General features: G+C 53.4%; 3 protein-coding genes and 1 pseudogene across 4 annotated transcripts; all 4 read left to right on the forward strand.

Moving 5' to 3' along the window:
- Nucleotides 1-506: 506 nt before the first annotated feature.
- On the forward strand, nt 507-6082 carry LOC307066351 (Golgi-associated RAB2 interactor protein 4-like; the record flags this gene model as incomplete). Its single annotated transcript, XM_079723483.1, has 2 exons — nt 507-1324; nt 6073-6082. 2 exons carry the CDS (start codon nt 507-509, stop codon nt 6080-6082), a joined length of 828 nt encoding a protein of 275 aa, XP_079579609.1.
- Nucleotides 6079-7860, forward strand: LOC307066360 (Golgi-associated RAB2 interactor protein 4-like; the record flags this gene model as incomplete). The annotated part of the gene is made up of 2 exons (XM_079723494.1): nt 6079-6822; nt 7771-7860. 2 exons carry the CDS (start codon nt 6079-6081, stop codon nt 7858-7860), a joined length of 834 nt encoding a protein of 277 aa, XP_079579620.1.
- A 3788-nt stretch (nt 7861-11648) lies between these two features.
- Nucleotides 11649-17219, forward strand: LOC307066369 (Golgi-associated RAB2 interactor protein 4-like; annotated as a pseudogene). Its single transcript has 2 exons — nt 11649-12433; nt 17210-17219. The product of its transcript is annotated as a Golgi-associated RAB2 interactor protein 4-like (transcript).
- LOC307066379 (Golgi-associated RAB2 interactor protein 4-like) lies at nt 17216-22290 on the forward strand (the record flags this gene model as incomplete). Its single annotated transcript, XM_079723517.1, has 2 exons — nt 17216-18033; nt 22272-22290. 2 exons carry the CDS (start codon nt 17216-17218, stop codon nt 22288-22290), a joined length of 837 nt encoding a protein of 278 aa, XP_079579643.1.
- Between the last annotated feature and the right edge of the window lie 51 nt (nt 22291-22341).

Raw genomic sequence — 22341 nt, forward strand, 5'->3', positions numbered from 1 at the left:
CTGCCCTGAGGGGGCAGCTGGGGGATGAGGCAAAGGGCTTTGTGACAGTGATAAGTCACAAAGGGCTTTGTGACACTGATAGGTCACAAAGGGCATCAGAGGATAAATAGGCTGTGCCAGGGGGTTAGGCTGACAAAGTGGTTACTTCTCTCGCTAGGACGGAAGTTCACCACAGCCTCTTGGGGAGATAAAAACCCAGAAGCAGAAGTGAGGTGAGGCGGAGGGGGAGCCTACCGTACCTCTCGACACACTTGAAGAGAGTCAGCCTGGGCTCCAGGCGCCCTACAGCGTCCCCACTGTGATCATCTGTGCCCCTACCCACACCCCTGCCTCTGGGAGACCCTGAGGCAAACGTGGGGGCCTGTGGGGCGGGCTTGGAAGACCTGCCGTACGGCCGCCTGTGTGACGCAGGAGCATCGCAGCTCGCTCTTCTGCCAGTGAGGCCGAGGGAGGGAAGAGCCAGGGACCCGCCTTAACCGCGCTGCCTGTCGTGATCAAAGACAGCCATGAGTGGGGACTCTCTGCTCCCGTATCACACGGCCCGGAGCAGCACCTGGGTGGACCTGTTCAACACCACCACGGGGAAGCTGCAGCAGCAACTGCACAAGGGCGAATACCACATATTCAAGTACGCAGCAATATTCGAGAGCGACTTCATCCAGGTCACGAAGAGGGGAGAAGCGATTGACGTGCACAACTGGGGCGGCATGGTGACCATGGGCATCACATCCACCAGCCCCGTCCTCCCGCTCCCAGACATCATGCTGCTGGCCCGACGGGCCACCGGCTGTGAAAAGCACGCCGAGCGCAGCCCGGCCACCAAGGGCAAGAGCCACAAGGCTGCAAAGACCTTAGAGCTCACCAGGCTCCTTCCCTTGGAGTTCGTGAGGATCTCCACTCACAATCGTGAGAAACAACAGCTGCGCGTGAAGCTTGCCACTGGCCGCTGCTTCTACCTGCAGCTGTGTCCCCCTCTGGACGCGCGGGAAGACCTCTTCGCCGAGTGGGAACAGCTGATTGACCTCCTGCGACCACCAGTGGACAGTGAAAGCAACACCTATGCCGTTCCCGTCTGGGACCTGACCTGCGTGCCTGTGTTCGAGGAGGAGGAGGACGGGAGGAGCCCGGCCGTGGAGGATTTCCAAGGAAAGGGGCGTCAGGACCAGGTGAGCGTCAGCAGCCTCCACACGTGCCCTGAGGTGGCCGGGGCCACGTCTGCAGCTTTTGCGGGGGGCGAAGGGATCCAACTGGACTCCCACAAGCCCGATACCACGCCCGATGTGGCCACTGCGAAAGCAAAACCTACTACAGGGCTTGACAAAGCGTCCGCATCGCGGGCAACGACAAAGGTGGAGACAGCAGTGGTGGCAGGAGGCACCGCAGCGGGTGCTTTGAGCTCGGCAGTGATCAAGTCTCCTGCCGCTGAAGAGCAGAGCACGGCCATAGCAGCCACAGCCAGCGACGGGCCTGGAGGAAGCAAAACCAACATAGCCACTGGGGACACCGCCAGAACATCCCGGAGGAGCGGGAAAACGGCCTTGGCAGGTGCTGAGAACAATCCACAGTATGCTTCCAGCACGTCCACCAGCCTCTCCCCAGGGGCCGGCATGACTCTGGTCGGAGCAGAACCTACCAGCAAGACTGTCAAAGGAAGAGCCGACAAGGACGATGACGGGACCCTCGTCTCAAGCTTGCCACAGGAAGGCAAAGTGAGCGAACAGGATGGCAGCTCACAGAGAGTGTCCCAGGCCCACAAGGGAAGAAGAGAGAGGAGGGAGCACTGGGGAGAGGACAGAGCTCTTACGAGCCCCTCGCTCTGCAGTTCCGTGGAAAGCCACCACAAGGCAGCAGGGAGCAAGACAATCCCCAAAGCAGCTGGCCCGGGCTCAGGCGGCCGCAGAGCCACTAGAGATGACCAAAAGGCCAAAGGCCACGGCAGCCCGGGGGGCAGCGAGCAGGGCACTGCTCCCAAAGGCATCAGCCGTGCTCCCATCACCAGCGAGTCCAAGACCTCGCACAGATCGGGCAGGAGCTTATCTCCAGCGCGTTCGGGTCCCACCACCAACATACTCAGCAGGATCAGCTCTTGCTTCAGGAATATGAGAGCCAGACTTACAAAAAAGACAGTGGCCTCATCACGAAATAAACATGGGAGCATCCTGGCGAAGCCAGTGGAAGGGACCCGAATGGAGGCCATCACAGAGACAGCAGAGAGTGGCCAGGGGCTGGAAATCACTGGTGTCACATCTGAGACCATGGAGCCAGTGACCGTTGAAGCCCATCAATAGGAGCTGGGAGCTGCAAAGGGGACCAGGGCTCTGGGAAATACCCCTGGAGAGCCCATTTCAGCTTCCTTACTGCAATTTAAATAAAAAAACATACAGTCTGAGAATGCACGCAGTGTTTTGTCTGAATTTCTAGGTCCCGAAGCACAGCCGTAGCCTCACAGTGGATTCTGTGATGTCAGCTGTGCCACAGTCTTGAAACTCAGTGTCCAGGCAAGGGCAGCCCCACCTCACACTCATGCTCAGCGCCAACAGCAGTTGGCTTCCATCTGGCTTCCACTCCTTTCTGGCTTTGCCCCTCAGGGCCATGGCTCAAAGTCAGACTATGGTCTGGGAAGCTCTCCCTCACTATCCCCCTATTCTTTCTGTTTTGTTTTTGTTTTGTTTTGTTTTTTGCGGTACGCGGGCCACTCACTGTTGTGGCCTCTCCCGTCGCGGAGCACAGGCTCCGGACGAGCAGGCCCAGCGGCCATGGCTCACGGGCCCAGCTGCTCCGCAGCATGTGGGATCTTCCAGGACCGGGGCACGAACTCATGTTCCCTGCATCCGCAGGTGGACTCTCAACCACTGCGCCACCAGGGAATCCCCCCCTATTCTTTTTATAAACGCTTAATCCCCCTGAAGGTCTGTAAACAGAGCCAGAACAGGACTCATGTCCCCTCGGGCTATTCAGTGGACAGAAATAAGGGCGGCAGTATTAGCTAGCAATCAGAACAGCAAGCACTCTCATCTAGACTTAGCCGTTCCCTGCCCAGGTATATACCCTGGAGAAACACACATGTTCTAAGAAACAACTCTGAGAATGTTTAGAGCAAAAATAACTTAACAGCAAAACACGGGAAACAGCCCAAATTTCCATCCGCAGAATTCATACAGCAGGATAGGATGAGATTGGAATATTCAATAGTGAAAAATAAATGAGCTACACACATTAGCATAGATCAACTTCTCATGATTTTTAAAAACATCAAAAGAATGGGATACAGTTCCACTCATGGAACCATTCTGAAACAAGCTCAAACAACAGATTGCATAGGGTACATGTTTAAAACAACGGTAGCTAAAAATGAGGGAAGAGTAAACACAAAATTGAGGACAGTTTTCTCTAGGGTGGAAAGGCTAGGTCAAGGAGGTGGACACAAGGCTGTTAGTGCTGCTGGGAATTGTTCTGTCTCTTAAGCAAGATGGTAGGTACACAGGTGTTGTATTTTTCACATTTTACTAACTCTGAAATCAGGATGGTCCTACAATCACCATGGCAGTTGTGATGAAGTTATTGCCAATGCCTTTCTCTTTTTTTCACTTTTATTTATGCACAAAAGTGATGTCAGAAAGGCTTGGCATCTTTAAATTACATTTATTTAAGGTAAAGTACAAGAACACTTGTTTGGTTATTAGGAAAAGAAGGAACGATATGCCTATTTTACAGATGAGAACACTGAGGCTCAGAGAAGGTAACCTGCTCCAGTCGCACAATGGGATCTTTGCAGAACGGTGATCCACCAGCCCACTTCTCTATGCAAAGCCCTGTCTGTCTGTAGTTTAAGAAGGAAGCAAGCAAACAAGCCTGAGATAGGACCAGCACAAGAACCCGAGGCACCACCATTCTTACCATCATGTTCCAAAACTACAGAGATGAGCATCAATTTTACTAGATTGAGGGGAGGGAGGGGTGGGGGCTGGGAGCCGGTTTTCGAACTTCAGTGAGCTCACAGCTCTTAGCTGGCCTTATCTCGAGAGCATCCAGTCCACCCTTGAGCTGTGTCTGGCTCCCACGCTTCTACCTCTAGCCTCTGGCATGACCCGGGCTGCGGCCAGAAACAGGCTCCCACCTGGAATTCCAGCGTTCACTCCTGGAACGTCCAGCGTCCAGTCCTCCTCCAGCCACTAATTCAACTTTTGAATGCCCTGCTCAGAAGGGTTTCTCCACACCAAACCTGCAGGCACTTTTTTCTTCTGGGGCTCCAAAACCAAATCCTTAAACCTCACACGAGGGAGAGTATTTGTTAGGTCAGAGCATCCTTGTTGATTGGACCTACAGTTTGTGACTTCCACAGACCTCATCACGGGAGGCTGGGGAGAGGTCTCTTCTGTTGGTGGACGGAATGGTGGGCACTTGGTGGGGAGCACTGATGAGAAAGGGAGCCAGCCCAACACCTACACATGTGCACTGTTTCCCCTGGCCAAACAAGGTTCCTGACCCCAGAATTAACCCAGAGTTTCCGAGAAGACTAGGAGCTGCAGGGAGCCGCAATTAATGCTTTACTCTCCACCAGCTTTTCCTTGGACCCAAGGAGGAGAAGTTACAAAAAGATCACATCACACTCCTTTGATCTTATGATTTCCACACAGGCAAGTGCAGGGAAACACTAGTCTGAAGGAAGAAAATGCATTAAAAACACGTGCATAGGGACTTCGCTGGTGGCGCAGTGGTTAAGAATCCGCCTGCCGACGCGGGGGACCCGGGTTCGAGCCCTGGTCCACGAAGATCCCACATGCCACGGAGCAACTAAACCCGTGCGCCACAACTACCGAGGCCCGCACGCCTAGAGCCCGTGCTCCCCAACAAGAGAAGCCAAAAATAAATAATAAAATAAATTTACAGAAAAAAAAAAAAAACACGTGCACAGCCCTTAGCTGTTTATAAAGTTCTTGAATGTGTGTGCCCCCTTCCGATTCTCACGTCTTTCCATTTTGCAGATAAGCAAACAGAAGTTCAGAGCATTTAAAGGACTTGCTCAAGGTGGCAGGTGATGGTGCAGAGAGGGAGCTACCTCGGTGCAACAACTTTCAGACAGTGTGCCACCCCGGTCCCGCACAGAGGTACACAGATGGTGGAGGAGACAGGACAGCACGAGTAATGATCACAACTCTGAGTGACAAAGACAATGAGAGGCGTGTGTTTGGGGACTGGATCTATTCAGAGGAGGGGGTCTGGGGCATGGGAAGGAGTTCTGGGTTAGGGAAGGCTTCACAGGGGAATTGGCACTCACCATCGTCCACGTTTACTGAGATTTTATGAAAGGACAGACTAAGGACCGCCACTGCCAACTCTGCCTTATTCGATACAATTAAACCATGAGCTTAAATGGTTCAAATTGATCCCATCATCTTACATTCCTATAGATTTCATCCAGTAGCTGAATTTGGGGGAGGAAAAGAAAAAGGACCCACACAAAACTTTCCCACTTGAAGACATTTTTTATTTTGGTAACGCACCTGAGTCCCTGGCAGGATGGGCCTGTCCTCCGCGGGGGCAATGGGGTGTTTGAGAGAGGATGGGGGCCCTGCCCTGAGGGGGCAGCTGGGGGATGAGGCAAAGGGCTTTGTGACAGTGATAGGTCACAAAGGGCTTTGTGACACTGATAGGTCACAAAGGGCATCAGAGGATAAATAGGCTGTGCCAGGGGGTTAGGCTGACAAAGTGGTTACTTCTCTCGCTAGGACGGAAGTTCACCACAGCCTCTTGGGGAGATAAAAACCCAGAAGCAGAAGTGAGGTGAGGCGGAGGGGGAGCCTACCGTACCTCTCGACACACTTGAAGAGAGTCAGCCTGGGCTCCAGGCGCCCTACAGCGTCCCCACTGTGATCATCTGTGCCCCTACCCACACCCCTGCCTCTGGGAGACCCTGAGGCAAACGTGGGGGCCTGTGGGGCGGGCTTGGAAGACCTGCCGTACGGCCGCCTGTGTGACGCAGGAGCATCGCAGCTCGCTCTTCTGCCAGTGAGGCCGAGGGAGGGAAGAGCCAGGGACCCGCCTTAACCGCGCTGCCTGTCGTGATCAAAGACAGCCATGAGTGGGGACTCTCTGCTCCCGTATCACACGGCCCGGAGCAGCACCTGGGTGGACCTGTTCAACACCACCACGGGGAAGCTGCAGCAGCAACTGCACAAGGGCGAATACCACATATTCAAGTACGCAGCAATATTCGAGAGCGACTTCATCCAGGTCACGAAGAGGGGAGAAGCGATTGACGTGCACAACTGGGGCGGCATGGTGACCATGGGCATCACATCCACCAGCCCCGTCCTCCCGCTCCCAGACATCATGCTGCTGGCCCGACGGGCCACCGGCTGTGAAAAGCACGCCGAGAGCAGCCCGGCCACCAAGGGCAAGAGCCACAAGGCTGCAAAGACCTTAGAGCTCACCAGGCTCCTTCCCTTGGAGTTCGTGAGGATCTCCACTCACAATCGTGAGAAACAACAGCTGCGCGTGAAGCTTGCCACTGGCCGCTGCTTCTACCTGCAGCTGTGTCCCCCTCTGGACGCGCGGGAAGACCTCTTCGCCGAGTGGGAACAGCTGATTGACCTCCTGCGACCACCAGTGGACAGTGAAAGCAACACCTATGCCGTTCCCGTCTGGGACCTGACCTGCGTGCCTGTGTTCGAGGAGGAGGAGGACGGGAGGAGCCCGGCCGTGGAGGATTTCCAAGGAAAGGGGCGTCAGGACCAGGTGAGCGTCAGCAGCCTCCACACGTGCCCTGAGGTGGCCGGGGCCACGTCTGCAGCTTTTGCGGGGGGCGAAGGGATCCAACTGGACTCCCACAAGCCCGATACCATGCCCGATGTGGCCACTGCGAAAGCAAAACCTACTACAGGGCTTGACAAAGCGTCCGCATCGCGGGCAACGACAAAGGTGGAGACAGCAGGGGTGGCAGGAGGCACCGCAGCGGGTGCTTTGAGCTCGGCAGTGATCAAGTCTCCTGCCGCTGAAGAGCAGAGCACGGCCATAGCAGCCACAGCCAGCGACGGGCCTGGAGGAAGCAAAACCAACATAGCCACTGGGGACACCGCCAGAACATCCCGGAGGAGCGGGAAAACGGCCTTGGCAGGTGCTGAGAACAATCCACAGTATGCTTCCAGCACGTCCACCAGCCTCTCCCCAGGGGCCGGCATGACTCTGGTCGGAGCAGAACCTACCAGCAAGACTGTCAAAGGAAGAGCCGACAAGGACGATGACGGGACCCTCGTCTCAAGCTTGCCACAGGAAGGCAAAGTGAGCGAACAGGATGGCAGCTCACAGAGAGTGTCCCAGGCCCACAAGGGAAGAAGAGAGAGGAGGGAGCACTGGGGAGAGGACAGAGCTCTTACGAGCCCCTCGCTCTGCAGTTCCGTGGAAAGCCACCACAAGGCAGCAGGGAGCAAGACAATCCCCAAAGCAGCTGGCCCGGGCTCAGGCGGCCGCAGAGCCACTAGAGATGACCAAAAGGCCAAAGGCCACGGCAGCCCGGGGGGCAGCGAGCAGGGCACTGCTCCCAAAGGCATCAGCCGTGCTCCCATCACCAGCGAGTCCAAGACCTCGCACAGATCGGGCAGGAGCTTATCTCCAGCGCGTTCGGGTCCCACCACCAACATACTCAGCAGGATCAGCTCTTGCTTCAGGAATATGAGAGCCAGACTTACAAAAAAGACAGTGGCCTCATCACGAAATAAACATGGGAGCATCCTGGCGAAGCCAGTGGAAGGGACCCGAATGGAGGCCATCACAGAGACAGCAGAGAGTGGCCAGGGGCTGGAAATCACTGGTGTCACATCTGAGACCATGGAGCCAGTGACCGTTGAAGCCCATCAATAGGAGCTGGGAGCTGCAAAGGGGACCAGGGCTCTGGGAAATACCCCTGGAGAGCCCATTTCAGCTTCCTTACTGCAATTTAAATAAAAAAACATACAGTCTGAGAATGCACGCAGTGTTTTGTCTGAATTTCTAGGTCCCGAAGCACAGCCGTAGCCTCACAGTGGATTCTGTGATGTCAGCTGTGCCACAGTCTTGAAACTCAGTGTCCAGGCAAGGGCAGCCCCACCTCACACTCATGCTCAGCGCCAACAGCAGTTGGCTTCCATCTGGCTTCCACTCCTTTCTGGCTTTGCCCCTCAGGGCCATGGCTCAAAGTCAGACTATGGTCTGGGAAGCTCTCCCTCACTATCCCCCTATTCTTTCTGTTTTGTTTTTGTTTTGTTTTGTTTTTTGCGGTACGCGGGCCACTCACTGTTGTGGCCTCTCCCGTCGCGGAGCACAGGCTCCGGACGAGCAGGCCCAGCGGCCATGGCTCACGGGCCCAGCTGCTCCGCGGCATGTGGGATCTTCCAGGACCGGGGCACGAACTCATGTTCCCTGCATCCGCAGGTGGACTCTCAACCACTGCGCCACCAGGGAATCCCCCCCTATTCTTTTTATAAACGCTTAATCCCCCTGAAGGTCTGTGAACAGAGCCAGAACAGGACTCATGTCCCCTCGGGCTATTCAGTGGACAGAAATAAGGGCGGCAGTATTAGCTAGCAATCAGAACAGCAAGCACTCTCATCTAGACTTAGCCGTTCCCTGCCCAGGTATATACCCTGGAGAAACACACATGTTCTAAGAAACAACTCTGAGAATGTTTAGAGCAAAAATAACTTAACAGCAAAACACGGGAAACAGCCCAAATTTCCATCCGCAGAATTCATACAGCAGGATAGGATGAGATTGGAATATTCAATAGTGAAAAATAAATGAGCTACACACATTAGCATAGATCAACTTCTCATGATTTTTAAAAACATCAAAAGAATGGGATACAGTTCCACTCATGGAACCATTCTGAAACAAGCTCAAACAACAGATTGCATAGGGTACATGTTTAAAACAACGGTAGCTAAAAATGAGGGAAGAGTAAACACAAAATTGAGGACAGTTTTCTCTAGGGTGGAAAGGCTAGGTCAAGGAGGTGGACACAAGGCTGTTAGTGCTGCTGGGAATTGTTCTGTCTCTTAAGCAAGATGGTAGGTACACAGGTGTTGTATTTTTCACATTTTACTAACTCTGAAATCAGGATGGTCCTACAATCACCATGGCAGTTGTGATGAAGTTATTGCCAATGCCTTTCTCTTTTTTTCACTTTTATTTATGCACAAAAGTGATGTCAGAAAGGCTTGGCATCTTTAAATTACATTTATTTAAGGTAAAGTACAAGAACACTTGTTTGGTTATTAGGAAAAGAAGGAACGATATGCCTATTTTACAGATGAGAACACTGAGGCTCAGAGAAGGTAACCTGCTCCAGTTGCACAATGGGATCTTTGCAGAACGGTGATCCACCAGCCCACTTCTCTATGCAAAGCCCTGTCTGTCTGTAGTTTAAGAAGGAAGCAAGCAAACAAGCCTGAGATAGGACCAGCACAAGAACCCGAGGCACCACCATTCTTACCATCATGTTCCAAAACTACAGAGATGAGCATCAATTTTACTAGATTGAGGGGAGGGAGGGGTGGGGGCTGGGAGCCGGTTTTCGAACTTCAGTGAGCTCACAGCTCTTAGCTGGCCTTATCTCGAGAGCATCCAGTCCACCCTTGAGCTGTGTCTGGCTCCCACGCTTCTACCTCTAGCCTCTGGCATGACCCGGGCTGCGGCCAGAAACAGGCTCCCACCTGGAATTCCAGCGTTCACTCCTGGAACGTCCAGCGTCCAGTCCTCCTCCAGCCACTAATTCAACTTTTGAATGCCCTGCTCAGAAGGGTTTCTCCACACCAAACCTGCAGGCACTTTTTTCTTCTGGGGCTCCAAAACCAAATCCTTAAACCTCACACGAGGGAGAGTATTTGTTAGGTCAGAGCATCCTTGTTGATTGGACCTACAGTTTGTGACTTCCACAGACCTCATCACGGGAGGCTGGGGAGAGGTCTCTTCTGTTGGTGGACGGAATGGTGGGCACTTGGTGGGGAGCACTGATGAGAAAGGGAGCCAGCCCAACACCTACACATGTGCACTGTTTCCCCTGGCCAAACAAGGTTCCTGACCCCAGAATTAACCCAGAGTTTCCGAGAAGACTAGGAGCTGCAGGGAGCCGCAATTAATGCTTTACTCTCCACCAGCTTTTCCTTGGACCCAAGGAGGAGAAGTTACAAAAAGATCACATCACACTCCTTTGATCTTATGATTTCCACACAGGCAAGTGCAGGGAAACACTAGTCTGAAGGAAGAAAATGCATTAAAAACACGTGCATAGGGACTTCGCTGGTGGCGCAGTGGTTAAGAATCCGCCTGCCGACGCGGGGGACCCGGGTTCGAGCCCTGGTCCACGAAGATCCCACATGCCACGGAGCAACTAAACCCGTGCGCCACAACTACCGAGGCCCGCACGCCTAGAGCCCGTGCTCCCCAACAAGAGAAGCCAAAAATAAATAATAAAATAAATTTACAGAAAAAAAAAAAACACGTGCACAGCCCTTAGCTGTTTATAAAGTTCTTGAATGTGTGTGCCCCCTTCCGATTCTCACGTCTTTCCATTTTGCAGATAAGCAAACAGAAGTTCAGAGCATTTAAAGGACTTGCTCAAGGTGGCAGGTGATGGTGCAGAGAGGGAGCTACCTCGGTGCAACAACTTTCAGACAGTGTGCCACCCCGGTCCCGCACAGAGGTACACAGATGGTGGAGGAGACAGGACAGCACGAGTAATGATCACAACTCTGAGTGACAAAGACAATGAGAGGCGTGTGTTTGGGGACTGGATCTATTCAGAGGAGGGGGTCTGGGGCATGGGAAGGAGTTCTGGGTTAGGGAAGGCTTCACAGGGGAATTGGCACTCACCATCGTCCACGTTTACTGAGATTTTATGAAAGGACAGACTAAGGACCGCCACTGCCAACTCTGCCTTATTCGATACAATTAAACCATGAGCTTAAATGGTTCAAATTGATCCCATCATCTTACATTCCTATAGATTTCATCCAGTAGCTGAATTTGGGGGAGGAAAAGAAAAAGGACCCACACAAAACTTTCCCACTTGAAGACATTTTTTATTTTGGTAACGCACCTGAGTCCCTGGCAGGATGGGCCTGTCCTCCGCGGGGGCAATGGGGTGTTTGAGAGAGGATGGGGGCCCTGCCCTGAGGGGGCAGCTGGGGGATGAGGCAAAGGGCTTTGTGACAGTGATAGGTCACAAAGGGCTTTGTGACACTGATAGGTCACAAAGGGCATCAGAGGATAAATAGGCTGTGCCAGGGGGTTAGGCTGACAAAGTGGTTACTTCTCTCGCTAGGACGGAAGTTCACTACAGCCTCTTGGGGAGATAAAAACCCAGAAGCAGAAGTGAGGTGAGGCGGAGGGGGAGCCTACCGTACCTCTCGACACACTTGAAGAGAGTCAGCCTGGGCTCCAGGCGCCCTACAGCGTCCCCACTGTGATCATCTGTGCCCCTACCCACACCCCTGCCTCTGGGAGACCCTGAGGCAAACGTGGGGGCCTGTGGGGCGGGCTTGGAAGACCTGCCGTACGGCCGCCTGTGTGACGCAGGAGCATCGCAGCTCGCTCTTCTGCCAGTGAGGCCGAGGGAGGGAAGAGCCAGGGACCCGCCTTAACCGCGCTGCCTGTCGTGATCAAAGACAGCCATGAGTGGGGACTCTCTGCTCCCGTATCACACGGCCCGGAGCAGCACCTGGGTGGACCTGTTCAACACCACCACGGGGAAGCTGCAGCAGCAACTGCACAAGGGCGAATACCACATATTCAAGTACGCAGCAATATTCGAGAGCGACTTCATCCAGGTCACGAAGAGGGGAGAAGCGATTGACGTGCACAACTGGGGCGGCATGGTGACCATGGGCATCACATCCACCAGCCCCGTCCTCCCGCTCCCAGACATCATGCTGCTGGCCCGACGGGCCACCGGCTGTGAAAAGCACACCGAGCGCAGCCCGGCCACCAAGGGCAAGAGCCACAAGGCTGCAAAGACCTTAGAGCTCACCAGGCTCCTTCCCTTGGAGTTCGTGAGGATCTCCACTCACAATCGTGAGAAACAACAGCTGCGCGTGAAGCTTGCCACTGGCCGCTGCTTCTACCTGCAGCTGTGTCCCCCTCTGGACGCGCGGGAAGACCTCTTCGCCGAGTGGGAACAGCTGATTGACCTCCTGCGACCACCAGTGGACAGTGAAAGCAACACCTATGCCGTTCCCGTCTGGGACCTGACCTGCGTGCCTGTGTTCGAGGAGGAGGAGGGAGGAGCCCGGCCGTGGAGGATTTCCAAGGAAAGGGGGCGTCAGGACCAGGTGAGCGTCAGCAGCCTCCACACGTGCCCTGAGGTGGCCGGGGCCACGTCTGCAGCTTTTGCGGGGGGCGAAGGGATCCAACTGGACTCCCACAAGCCCGATACCATGCCCGATGTGGCCACTGCGAAGCAAAACCTACTACAGGGCTTGACAAAGCGTCCGCATCGCGGGCAACGACAAAGGTGGAGGACAGCAGGGGTGGCAGGAGGCACCGCAGCGGGTGCTTTGAGCTCGGCAGTGATCAAGTCTCCTGCCGCTGAAGAGCAGAGCACGGCCATAGCAGCCACAGACAGCGACGGGCCTGGAGGAAGCAAAACCAACATAGCCACTGGGGACACCGCCAGAACATCCCGGAGGAGCGGGAAAACGGCCTTGGCAGGTGCTGAGAACAATCCACAGTATGCTTCCAGCACGTCCACCAGCCTCTCCCCCAGGGGCCGGCATGACTGTGGTCGGAGCAGAACCTACCAGCAAGACTGTCAAAGGAAGAGCCGACAAGGACGATGACGGGACCCTCGTCTCAAGCTTGCCACAGGAAGGCAAAGTGAGCGAACAGGATGGCAGCTCACAGAGAGTGTCCCAGGCCCACAAGGGGAAGAAGAGAGAGGAGGGAGCACTGGGGAGAGGACAGAGCTCTTACGAGCCCCTCGCTCTGCAGTTCCGTGGAAAGCCACCACAAGGCAGCAGGGAGCAAGACAATCCCCAAAGCAGCTGGCCCGGGCTCAGGCGGCCGCAGAGCCACTAGAGATGACCAAAAGGCCAAAGGCCACGGCAGCCCGGGGGGGCAGCGAGCAGGGCACTGCTCCCAAAGGCATCAGCCGTGCTCCCATCACCAGCGAGTCCAAGACCTCGCACAGATCGGGCAGGAGCTTATCTCCAGCGCGTTCGGGTCCCACCACCAACATACTCAGCAGGATCAGCTCTTGCTTCAGGAATATGAGAGCCAGACTTACAAAAAAGACAGTGGCCTCATCACGAAATAAACATGGGAGCATCCTGGCGAAGCCAGTGGAAGGGACCCGAATGGAGGCCATCACAGAGACAGCAGAGAGTGGCCAGGGGCTGGAAATCACTGGTGTCACATCTGAGACCATGGAGCCAGTGACCGTTGAAGCCCATCAATAGGAGCTGGGAGCTGCAAAGGGGACCAGGGCTCTGGGAAATACCCCTGGAGAGCCCATTTCAGCTTCCTTACTGCAATTTAAATAAAAAAACATACAGTCTGAGAATGCACGCAGTGTTTTGTCTGAATTTCTAGGTCCCGAAGCACAGCCGTAGCCTCACAGTGGATTCTGTGATGTCAGCTGTGCCACAGTCTTGAAACTCAGTGTCCAGGCAAGGGCAGCCCCACCTCACACTCATGCTCAGCGCCAACAGCAGTTGGCTTCCATCTGGCTTCCACTCCTTTCTGGCTTTGCCCCTCAGGGCCATGGCTCAAAGTCAGACTATGGTCTGGGAAGCTCTCCCTCACTATCCCCCTATTCTTTCTGTTTTGTTTTTGTTTTGTTTTGTTTTTTGCGGTACGCGGGCCACTCACTGTTGTGGCCTCTCCCGTCGCGGAGCACAGGCTCCGGACGAGCAGGCCCAGCGGCCATGGCTCACGGGCCCAGCTGCTCCGCGGCATGTGGGATCTTCCAGGACCGGGGCACGAACTCATGTTCCCTGCATCCGCAGGTGGACTCTCAACCACTGCGCCACCAGGGAATCCCCCCCTATTCTTTTTATAAACGCTTAATCCCCCTGAAGGTCTGTAAACAGAGCCAGAACAGGACTCATGTCCCCCTCGGGCTATTCAGTGGACAGAAATAAGGGCGGCAGTATTAGCTAGCAATCAGAACAGCAAGCACTCTCATCTAGACTTAGCCGTTCCCTGCCCAGGTATATACCCTGGAGAAACACACATGTTCTAAGAAACAACTCTGAGAATGTTTAGAGCAAAAATAACTTAACAGCAAAACACGGGAAACAGCCCAAATTTCCATCCGCAGAATTCATACAGCAGGATAGGATGAGATTGGAATATTCAATAGTGAAAAATAAATGAGCTACACACATTAGCATAGATCAACTTCTCATGATTTTTAAAACATCAAAAGAATGGGATACAGTTCCACTCATGGAACCATTCTGAAACAAGCTCAAACAACAGATTGCATAGGGTACATGTTTAAAACAACGGTAGCTAAAAATGAGGGAAGAGTAAACACAAAATTGAGGACAGTTTTCTCTAGGGTGGAAAGGCTAGGTCAAGGAGGTGGACACAAGGCTGTTAGTGCTGCTGGGAATTGTTCTGTCTCTTAAGCAAGATGGTAGGTACACAGGTGTTGTATTTTTCACATTTTACTAACTCTGAAATCAGGATGGTCCTACAATCACCATGGCAGTTGTGATGAAGTTATTGCCAATGCCTTTCTCTTTTTTCACTTTTATTTATGCACAAAAGTGATGTCAGAAAGGCTTGGCATCTTTAAATTACATTTATTTAAGGTAAAGTACAAGAACACTTGTTTGGTTATTAGGAAAAGAAGGAACGATATGCCTATTTTACAGATGAGAACACTGAGGCTCAGAGAAGGTAACCTGCTCCAGTTGCACAATGGGATCTTTGCAGAACGGTGATCCACCAGACTTCTCTATGCAAAGCCCTGTCTGTCTGTAGTTTAAGAAGGAAGCAAGCAAACAAGCCTGAGATAGGACCAGCACAAGAACCCGAGGCACCACCATTCTTACCATCATGTTCCAAAACTACAGAGATGAGCATCAATTTTACTAGATTGAGGGGAGGGAGGGGTGGGGGCTGGGAGCCGGTTTTCGAACTTCAGTGAGCTCACAGCTCTTAGCTGGCCTTATCTCGAGAGCATCCAGTCCACCCTTGAGCTGTGTCTGGCTCCCACGCTTCTACCTCTAGCCTCTGGCATGACCCGGGCTGCGGCCAGAAACAGGCTCCCACCTGGAATTCCAGCGTTCACTCCTGGAACGTCCAGCGTCCAGTCCTCCTCCAGCCACTAATTCAACTTTTGAATGCCCTGCTCAGAAGGGTTTCTCCACACCAAACCTGCAGGCACTTTTTTCTTCTGGGGCTCCAAAACCAAATCCTTAAACCTCACACGAGGGAGAGTATTTGTTAGGTCAGAGCATCCTTGTTGATTGGACCTACAGTTTGTGACTTCCACAGACCTCATCACGGGAGGCTGGGGAGAGGTCTCTTCTGTTGGTGGACGGAATGGTGGGCACTTGGTGGGGAGCACTGATGAGAAAGGGAGCCAGCCCAACACCTACACATGTGCACTGTTTCCCCTGGCCAAACAAGGTTCCTGACCCCAGAATTAACCCAGAGTTTCCAAGAAGACTAGGAGCTGCAGGGAGCCGCAATTAATGCTTTACTCTCCACCAGCTTTTCCTTGGACCCAAGGAGGAGAAGTTACAAAAAGATCACATCACACTCCTTTGATCTTATGACTTCCACACAGGCAAGTGCAGGGAAACACTAGTCTGAAGGAAGAAAATGCATTAAAAACACGTGCATAGGGACTTCGCTGGTGGCGCAGTGGTTAAGAATCCGCCTGCCGACGCGGGGGACCCGGGTTCGAGCCCTGGTCCAGGAAGATCCCACATGCCACGGAGCAACTAAACCCGTGCGCCACAACTACCGAGGCCCGCACGCCTAGAGCCCGTGCTCCCCAACAAGAGAAGCCAAAAATAAATAATAAAATAAATTTACAGAAAAAAAAAAAAACACGTGCACAGCCCTTAGCTGTTTATAAAGTTCTTGAATGTGTGTGCCCCCTTCCGATTCTCACGTCTTTCCATTTTGCAGATAAGCAAACGGAAGTTCAGAGCATTTAAAGGACTTGCTCAAGGTGGCAGGTGATGGTGCAGAGAGGGAGCTACCTCGGTGCAACAACTTTCAGACAGTGTGCCACCCCGGTCCCGCACAGAGGTACACAGATGGTGGAGGAGACAGGACAGCACGAGTAATGATCACAACTCTGAGTGACAAAGACAATGAGAGGCGTGTGTTTGGGGACTGGATCTATTCAGAGGAGGGGGTCTGGGGCATGGGAAGGAGTTCTGGGTTAGGGAAGGCTTCACAGGGGAATTGGCACTCACCATCGTCCACGTTTACTGAGATTTTATGAAAGGACAGACTAAGGACCGCCACTGCCAACTCTGCCTTATTCGATACAATTAAACCATGAGCTTAAATGGTTCAAATTGATCCCATCATCTTACATTCCTATAGATTTCATCCAGTAGCTGAATTTGGGGGAGGAAAAGAAAAAGGACCCACACAAAACTTTCCCACTTGAAGACATTTTTTATTTTGGTAACGCACCTGAGTCCCTGGCAGGATGGGCCTGTCCTCCGCAGGGGCAATGGGGTGTTTGAGAGAGGATGGGGGCCCTGCCCTGAGGGGGCAGCTGGGGGATGAGGCAAAGGGCTTTGTGACAGTGATAAGTCACAAAGGGCTTTGTGACACTGATAGGTCACAAAGGGCATCAGAGGATAAATAGGCTGTGCCAGGGGGTTAGGCTGACAAAGTGGTTACTTCTCTCGCTAGGACGGAAGTTCACCACAGCCTCTTGGGGAGATAAAAACCCAGAAGCAGAAGTGAGGTGAGGCGGAGGGGGAGCCTACCGTACCTCTCGACACACTTGAAGAGAGTCAGCCTGGGCTCCAGGCGCCCTACAGCGTCCCCACTGTGATCATCTGTGCCCCTACCCACACCCCTGCCTCTGGGAGACCCTGAGGCAAACGTGGGGGCCTGTGGGGCGGGCTTGGAAGACCTGCCGTACGGCCGCCTGTGTGACGCAGGAGCATCGCAGCTCGCTCTTCTGCCAGTGAGGCCGAGGGAGGGAAGAGCCAGGGACCCGCCTTAACCGCGCTGCCTGTCGTGATCAAAGACAGCCATGAGTGGGGACTCTCTGCTCCCGTATCACACGGCCCGGAGCAGCACCTGGGTGGACCTGTTCAACACCACCACGGGGAAGCTGCAGCAGCAACTGCACAAGGGCGAATACCACATATTCAAGTACGCAGCAATATTCGAGAGCGACTTCATCCAGGTCACGAAGAGGGGAGAAGCGATTGACGTGCACAACTGGGGCGGCATGGTGACCATGGGCATCACATCCACCAGCCCCGTCCTCCCGCTCCCAGACATCATGCTGCTGGCCCGACGGGCCACCGGCTGTGAAAAGCACGCCGAGCGCAGCCCGGCCACCAAGGGCAAGAGCCACAAGGCTGCAAAGACCTTAGAGCTCACCAGGCTCCTTCCCTTGGAGTTCGTGAGGATCTCCACTCACAATCGTGAGAAACAACAGCTGCGCGTGAAGCTTGCCACTGGCCGCTGCTTCTACCTGCAGCTGTGTCCCCCTCTGGACGCGCGGGAAGACCTCTTCGCCGAGTGGGAACAGCTGATTGACCTCCTGCGACCACCAGTGGACAGTGAAAGCAACACCTATGCCGTTCCCGTCTGGGACCTGACCTGCGTGCCTGTGTTCGAGGAGGAGGAGGACGGGAGGAGCCCGGCCGTGGAGGATTTCCAAGGAAAGGGGCGTCAGGACCAGGTGAGCGTCAGCAGCCTCCACACGTGCCCTGAGGTGGCCGGGGCCACGTCTGCAGCTTTTGCGGGGGGCGAAGGGATCCAACTGGACTCCCACAAGCCCGATACCACGCCCGATGTGGCCACTGCGAAAGCAAAACCTACTACAGGGCTTGACAAAGCGTCCGCATCGCGGGCAACGACAAAGGTGGAGACAGCAGTGGTGGCAGGAGGCACCGCAGCGGGTGCTTTGAGCTCGGCAGTGATCAAGTCTCCTGCCGCTGAAGAGCAGAGCACGGCCATAGCAGCCACAGCCAGCGACGGGCCTGGAGGAAGCAAAACCAACATAGCCACTGGGGACACCGCCAGAACATCCCGGAGGAGCGGGAAAACGGCCTTGGCAGGTGCTGAGAACAATCCACAGTATGCTTCCAGCACGTCCACCAGCCTCTCCCCAGGGGCCGGCATGACTCTGGTCGGAGCAGAACCTACCAGCAAGACTGTCAAAGGAAGAGCCGACAAGGACGATGACGGGACCCTCGTCTCAAGCTTGCCACAGGAAGGCAAAGTGAGCGAACAGGATGGCAGCTCACAGAGAGTGTCCCAGGCCCACAAGGGAAGAAGAGAGAGGAGGGAGCACTGGGGAGAGGACAGAGCTCTTACGAGCCCCTCGCTCTGCAGTTCCGTGGAAAGCCACCACAAGGCAGCAGGGAGCAAGACAATCCCCAAAGCAGCTGGCCCGGGCTCAGGCGGCCGCAGAGCCACTAGAGATGACCAAAAGGCCAAAGGCCACGGCAGCCCGGGGGGCAGCGAGCAGGGCACTGCTCCCAAAGGCATCAGCCGTGCTCCCATCACCAGCGAGTCCAAGACCTCGCACAGATCGGGCAGGAGCTTATCTCCAGCGCGTTCGGGTCCCACCACCAACATACTCAGCAGGATCAGCTCTTGCTTCAGGAATATGAGAGCCAGACTTACAAAAAAGACAGTGGCCTCATCACGAAATAAACATGGGAGCATCCTGGCGAAGCCAGTGGAAGGGACCCGAATGGAGGCCATCACAGAGACAGCAGAGAGTGGCCAGGGGCTGGAAATCACTGGTGTCACATCTGAGACCATGGAGCCAGTGACCGTTGAAGCCCATCAATAGGAGCTGGGAGCTGCAAAGGGGACCAGGGCTCTGGGAAATACCCCTGGAGAGCCCATTTCAGCTTCCTTACTGCAATTTAAATAAAAAAACATACAGTCTGAGAATGCACGCAGTGTTTTGTCTGAATTTCTAGGTCCCGAAGCACAGCCGTAGCCTCACAGTGGATTCTGTGATGTCAGCTGTGCCACAGTCTTGAAACTCAGTGTCCAGGCAAGGGCAGCCCCACCTCACACTCATGCTCAGCGCCAACAGCAGTTGGCTTCCATCTGGCTTCCACTCCTTTCTGGCTTTGCCCCTCAGGGCCATGGCTCAAAGTCAGACTATGGTCTGGGAAGCTCTCCCTCACTATCCCCCTATTCTTTCTGTTTTGTTTTTGTTTTGTTTTGTTTTTTGCGGTACGCGGGCCACTCACTGTTGTGGCCTCTCCCGTCGCGGAGCACAGGCTCCGGACGAGCAGGCCCAGCGGCCATGGCTCACGGGCCCAGCTGCTCCGCAGCATGTGGGATCTTCCAGGACCGGGGCACGAACTCATGTTCCCTGCATCCGCAGGTGGACTCTCAACCACTGCGCCACCAGGGAATCCCCCCCTATTCTTTTTATAAACGCTTAATCCCCCTGAAGGTCTGTAAACAGAGCCAGAACAGGACTCATGTCCCCTCGGGCTATTCAGTGGACAGAAATAAGGGCGGCAGTATTAGCTAGCAATCAGAACAGCAAGCACTCTCATCTAGACTTAGCCGTTCCCTGCCCAGGTATATACCCTGGAGAAACACACATGTTCTAAGAAACAACTCTGAGAATGTTTAGAGCAAAAATAACTTAACAGCAAAACACGGGAAACAGCCCAAATTTCCATCCGCAGAATTCATACAGCAGGATAGGATGAGATTGGAATATTCAATAGTGAAAAATAAATGAGCTACACACATTAGCATAGATCAACTTCTCATGATTTTTAAAAACATCAAAAGAATGGGATACAGTTCCACTCATGGAACCATTCTGAAACAAGCTCAAACAACAGATTGCATAGGGTACATGTTTAAAACAACGGTAGCTAAAAATGAGGGAAGAGTAAACACAAAATTGAGGACAGTTTTCTCTAGGGTGGAAAGGCTAGGTCAAGGAGGTGGACACAAGGCTGTTAGTGCTGCTGGGAATTGTTCTGTCTCTTAAGCAAGATGGTAGGTACACAGGTGTTGTATTTTTCACATTTTACTAACTCTGAAATCAGGATGGTCCTACAATCACCATGGCAGTTGTGATGAAGTTATTGCCAATGCCTTTCTCTTTTTTTCACTTTTATTTATGCACAAAAGTGATGTCAGAAAGGCTTGGCATCTTTAAATTACATTTATTTAAGGTAAAGTACAAGAACACTTGTTTGGTTATTAGGAAAAGAAGGAACGATATGCCTATTTTACAGATGAGAACACTGAGGCTCAGAGAAGGTAACCTGCTCCAGTCGCACAATGGGATCTTTGCAGAACGGTGATCCACCAGCCCACTTCTCTATGCAAAGCCCTGTCTGTCTGTAGTTTAAGAAGGAAGCAAGCAAACAAGCCTGAGATAGGACCAGCACAAGAACCCGAGGCACCACCATTCTTACCATCATGTTCCAAAACTACAGAGATGAGCATCAATTTTACTAGATTGAGGGGAGGGAGGGGTGGGGGCTGGGAGCCGGTTTTCGAACTTCAGTGAGCTCACAGCTCTTAGCTGGCCTTATCTCGAGAGCATCCAGTCCACCCTTGAGCTGTGTCTGGCTCCCACGCTTCTACCTCTAGCCTCTGGCATGACCCGGGCTGCGGCCAGAAACAGGCTCCCACCTGGAATTCCAGCGTTCACTCCTGGAACGTCCAGCGTCCAGTCCTCCTCCAGCCACTAATTCAACTTTTGAATGCCCTGCTCAGAAGGGTTTCTCCACACCAAACCTGCAGGCACTTTTTTCTTCTGGGGCTCCAAAACCAAATCCTTAAACCTCACACGAGGGAGAGTATTTGTTAGGTCAGAGCATCCTTGTTGATTGGACCTACAGTTTGTGACTTCCACAGACCTCATCACGGGAGGCTGGGGAGAGGTCTCTTCTGTTGGTGGACGGAATGGTGGGCACTTGGTGGGGAGCACTGATGAGAAAGGGAGCCAGCCCAACACCTACACATGTGCACTGTTTCCCCTGGCCAAACAAGGTTCCTGACCCCAGAATTAACCCAGAGTTTCCGAGAAGACTAGGAGCTGCAGGGAGCCGCAATTAATGCTTTACTCTCCACCAGCTTTTCCTTGGACCCAAGGAGGAGAAGTTACAAAAAGATCACATCACACTCCTTTGATCTTATGATTTCCACACAGGCAAGTGCAGGGAAACACTAGTCTGAAGGAAGAAAATGCATTAAAAACACGTGCATAGGGACTTCGCTGGTGGCGCAGTGGTTAAGAATCCGCCTGCCGACGCGGGGGACCCGGGTTCGAGCCCTGGTCCACGAAGATCCCACATGCCACGGAGCAACTAAACCCGTGCGCCACAACTACCGAGGCCCGCACGCCTAGAGCCCGTGCTCCCCAACAAGAGAAGCCAAAAATAAATAATAAAATAAATTTACAGAAAAAAAAAAAAAACACGTGCACAGCCCTTAGCTGTTTATAAAGTTCTTGAATGTGTGTGCCCCCTTCCGATTCTCACGTCTTTCCATTTTGCAGATAAGCAAACAGAAGTTCAGAGCATTTAAAGGACTTGCTCAAGGTGGCAGGTGATGGTGCAGAGAGGGAGCTACCTCGGTGCAACAACTTTCAGACAGTGTGCCACCCCGGTCCCGCACAGAGGTACACAGATGGTGGAGGAGACAGGACAGCACGAGTAATGATCACAACTCTGAGTGACAAAGACAATGAGAGGCGTGTGTTTGGGGACTGGATCTATTCAGAGGAGGGGGTCTGGGGCATGGGAAGGAGTTCTGGGTTAGGGAAGGCTTCACAGGGGAATTGGCACTCACCATCGTCCACGTTTACTGAGATTTTATGAAAGGACAGACTAAGGACCGCCACTGCCAACTCTGCCTTATTCGATACAATTAAACCATGAGCTTAAATGGTTCAAATTGATCCCATCATCTTACATTCCTATAGATTTCATCCAGTAGCTGAATTTGGGGGAGGAAAAGAAAAAGGACCCACACAAAACTTTCCCACTTGAAGACATTTTTTATTTTGGTAACGCACCTGAGTCCCTGGCAGGATGGGCCTGTCCTCCGCGGGGGCAATGGGGTGTTTGAGAGAGGATGGGGGCCCTGCCCTGAGGGGGCAGCTGGGGGATGAGGCAAAGGGCTTTGTGACAGTGATAGGTCACA

This window comes from Hyperoodon ampullatus, assembly GCF_949752795.1.
Source record: "Hyperoodon ampullatus genome assembly, chromosome: 2".
Classification (NCBI taxonomy): Eukaryota; Metazoa; Chordata; class Mammalia; order Artiodactyla; family Ziphiidae; genus Hyperoodon; species Hyperoodon ampullatus.